The following is a 3349-nucleotide window of genomic DNA, read 5'->3' as shown; positions in this document are numbered from 1 at the left end:
CGCGGCCCCAGAACCCCTAAAGAAAAAAAACCCCCAAAAAAAAAAAAAAAAAAAGATGCTGAAGTTCCACATGGCTGATGGCAGTTTAAGTCTCAGACCTGGCAGTTTGACTTCTCACTTTCTCTCTCTCTGTCTTTCTCAAATCAAATTAAAACAAATAATCATAATAAATAAAGTTAAGTAAAATAAGTCTTTAAAAAAAAGTGGCTGGGCCCTGTTTCTGGTAGGAGAAAATGCAACTCATATTCAACATGGATACCAAGGCAAACACAAAGTTACAAGAACGCGCTCTGGGTCCCTGTACATACTAAATAGAGGCTAATTCTCCTTGAAATTTTAAAATACTTTAAATAGGTAACTTCCAAATTTTCATCTTTTTTGTTGTTACAAAAAATATTATCAGAGATATGCTTTACCTGAGACTCCACTTCAGTAAATGTCATCTTTAACGACACGGTAACATTTTAAAAGGATTGTATTTTTTTTCCTCTTTACAGACCCTTAAATGAAGTCAGATCTGTCGAGGCCTGTAAACTGGTCAGGTAGGCTGCCTCCCACTACCTGTCCGGGGAGGTACCCCTAAAGGGGAGGTGGTCTACATCATGCTGGATGAGTGTGGGGTGCGCGGTGTCTCCATCATTCACCTAGTACCGACTCTTGGGCTCCTCGTGCAAGCTAAAGAATCAGATCAATTTTGTATTTCTTCAGTGGCTGCCTTGGGACATGAAAGACCATGCTCCACAGGACGTAACAGGGAGAAATAAGAGCCTCAAGAAAAATAATCCTCCGTAGCCCAGGGAAACATTTAAAGTTAAAATAAATCACTTGTAATAAACTCTTTTTTTTCTTTTTTGGAGAGATTTTTGCTATAGGGCGTGTGCTCTCACCAGAAAGACAGAGAGAGACAGAGAGACAGAAAGCAAGAAATCACACCCTCCCCAGGAGGGATGGCCACACTGCAACTCCTTCTCTTCCATTCTCCTCTCGGGATCTTGGGCATGCAAGCACACACACCTGGCGTGAGTTTAAGCTGCCAGGTCCGGGACTCGAACCCGGTCGATTACATGGGAGTTCAACGACATAGCCATTACGCCAACTGCTGGTCCTGTAATAACCTTTTTTAAAAAGTTTTTTCCCCCTATGGGACCAGCAGATGGTGTAATGGTTATGTCACTGGACTCCCACAGTCAACTGTGATTTGAGTCCCAGACTCAGCAACTCAAAACTCACACCAAGTGCGTGTGTGTGTGTGTGTGTGCCCAAAATCCCGAAAGGAGAATGGAGGAGAAGGGATTGTAGCATGCCATCCCCCCTATGGGGGTGAATTCTTGCTTTCTGTCTCTCTGGTGAGCACATGTGCCCTATAGTGAAAAAGTCTTCTATAAGACATGTGTGCTCACCAGAGACAGAGAGAGAGACACGGAGAAAATGAGAAACCACACACCCCCAAAGAGGGATGATTATATTGCAATCCCTTCTCCTCCATTCTTCTCTTAGGATTTTGGGCACACACATGCACCAGACATAACTTTTTAAAGAATTATTTGTTTAATTTTATTGATTATTAATTTTCAATTTGACCAGAAAGAGACAGAAAAAGAAAGTGAAAAAGCAAGCCATCAGGTCTGGGACTCAAACTGTGGTCATCCACGTGGGAAACAAGTGCTTAACCACCACACCACCTGCTGGCCCCAGCCTGACATAATTTTTAAGCTGCCAGGTCCAGGACACGAACTGCACAGTCAGCTATGTGAGATCCAGCACATTAACCTCTATGCCATTTTAATGTTCTACAGAAGAATGTGTCACAGATTCCTGAGGCGGCTACTGACTGAGGAGAGCCGGCACTCCACCCCTGTTGGGCGCCTCCTGCTTCCTGTGCTCCTGGGATTCCGCCTGGTGCTGCTGGCTGCCTGTGGTCCTGGGATCTACAGTGATGAGCAGAGTGAATTCGTGTGCAACACCCAGCAGCCAGGCTGCAAGGCCAGCTGCTTCGATGCTTTCCATCCCCTTTCTCCACTGCGCTTCTGGGCCTTCCAGGTCATCTTAGTGGCTGTTCCCAGTGCCCTCTACATGGGTTTCACCCTGTATCACGTGATCTGGCATTGGGGAGAATCAGGAAAAGGGAAGGAGGAGCAGGAGGCTCTGATCCAGGAAGGGGACAGTGGCAGAGACACCTCAGGGCTTGGAAGCTCCAGGTTGTTCTGGGCCTATGTGGCACAACTGGGGGCCCGACTGGTTCTGGAGGGAGCAGCTCTGGGACTTCAGTACCATCTGTACGGGTTCCAGATGCCCAGCTCCTTTACATGTCGTCAAGAACCTTGCCCCTTTCACATCTCTTGTCATCTGTCCCGCTCCTCTGAGAAGTCTATCTTCCTAAAGACTATGTTTGGGGTCAGTGGATTTTGTCTCTTGTTTACTCTTTTGGAGTTTGTGTTTCTGGGTCTGGGAAGATGTTATAAGCCTTTGGGGACTTTTCTAGGTGTGTCCTCTTCTACCAGTCACACCCTCGCTCTGAGCATGAGGAACCTCAAGCAGACCCATCTGCCTGGCCAGATTTGTTCCTTTGGTTCTTTGGACCACGTGCCCCCATAGCCCCTGTGAATTGGAAAATCTCCTGCCCAGCCCCTACGTGGCTACAGCCAAGAGGAAGGATCTTTAACCAAATTAGTCAAGCCAATGTTATCCCTTGAGATTCCAGACTTGGAGCCAACAATGCCTGTAGTATCTGCCAGGGGCACAACAGAGGAGGAAAGGAGCTGAGTGCACTGAGTGAACCTCTGCTTCACAGGCAAATGGAAGATATGTCTGGAAGCGCAGAGGGAGAAAAGTGGAATTAGTGAAATTTAGAGCTAGGAGATCCTGTGTTAGGCCAAGTTGGCATAATCACCGCCATGTTAGGGAATGCTGGGGCAAATTAGCTTAATTGCTACCCTGTTAAGTCTTCAAGGACGGAGCCCACTTTGTTAGGGCCTCAAGGACGGGAACCAGGAGTCTGGGAACTCTCAGATAAGTGGAAAACGGGAGGGCCCAGCACCTCCGAGGCAAGGTCATCCAAACCCCTAGCTGAAAGTCCTTACTCATCTAGACCTGAACAGGCTGGACCCTCGCTTCTCATACCCCCCTTCCTTTGTGTGTGTTACATTTTAGGGAACATCCTGAACTATAAAAGATCCCTTTCTCTTAGGCACGGGGTCCTTGTTAAGGCCCGCTGTGACGGGCAGAAACTCAAACCCCAGCTAGCTGGAAAAAGAATAAAAGCCTCTTTTGCAGTTGCATTGTCGTTGTCTTTTCTGTGTCTCCATCAGTTGAACCGATCTCTGGACCCTTACACCTGCAGTCTCAAAGA

General features: G+C 47.1%; 1 protein-coding gene across 4 annotated transcripts in view; it reads left to right on the top strand.

Moving 5' to 3' along the window:
• The window catches only part of GJC3 (gap junction protein gamma 3), a 7121-nt gene extending 4164 nt beyond the window's left edge, over positions 1-2957 (top strand). For 2 of the 4 annotated variants that reach the window (XM_006150136.3, XM_006150137.3), the window contains exons 2-3: positions 498-542; positions 1797-2957. In XM_006150136.3, the coding sequence (XP_006150198.1) occupies positions 1801-2595 (795 nt within the window). In that variant the 5' untranslated portion in view covers positions 498-542; positions 1797-1800 and the 3' untranslated portion in view covers positions 2596-2957. The remainder of the gene's footprint in view (positions 1-497; positions 543-1796) is intronic. The other 2 variants (XM_006150135.3, XM_006150138.3) reach the window with 1 other exon arrangement.
• Positions 2958-3349: the final 392 nt, after the last annotated feature.

The sequence above is a fragment of the Tupaia chinensis genome, unplaced genomic scaffold (assembly GCF_000334495.1).
Source record: "Tupaia chinensis unplaced genomic scaffold, TupChi_1.0 Scaffold000279_1, whole genome shotgun sequence".
NCBI classification, from domain to species: Eukaryota; Metazoa; Chordata; class Mammalia; order Scandentia; family Tupaiidae; genus Tupaia; species Tupaia belangeri.
The sequence above is the reverse complement of the archived record's forward strand: the minus strand, read 5'-3'. Positions and strand labels throughout refer to the sequence as shown.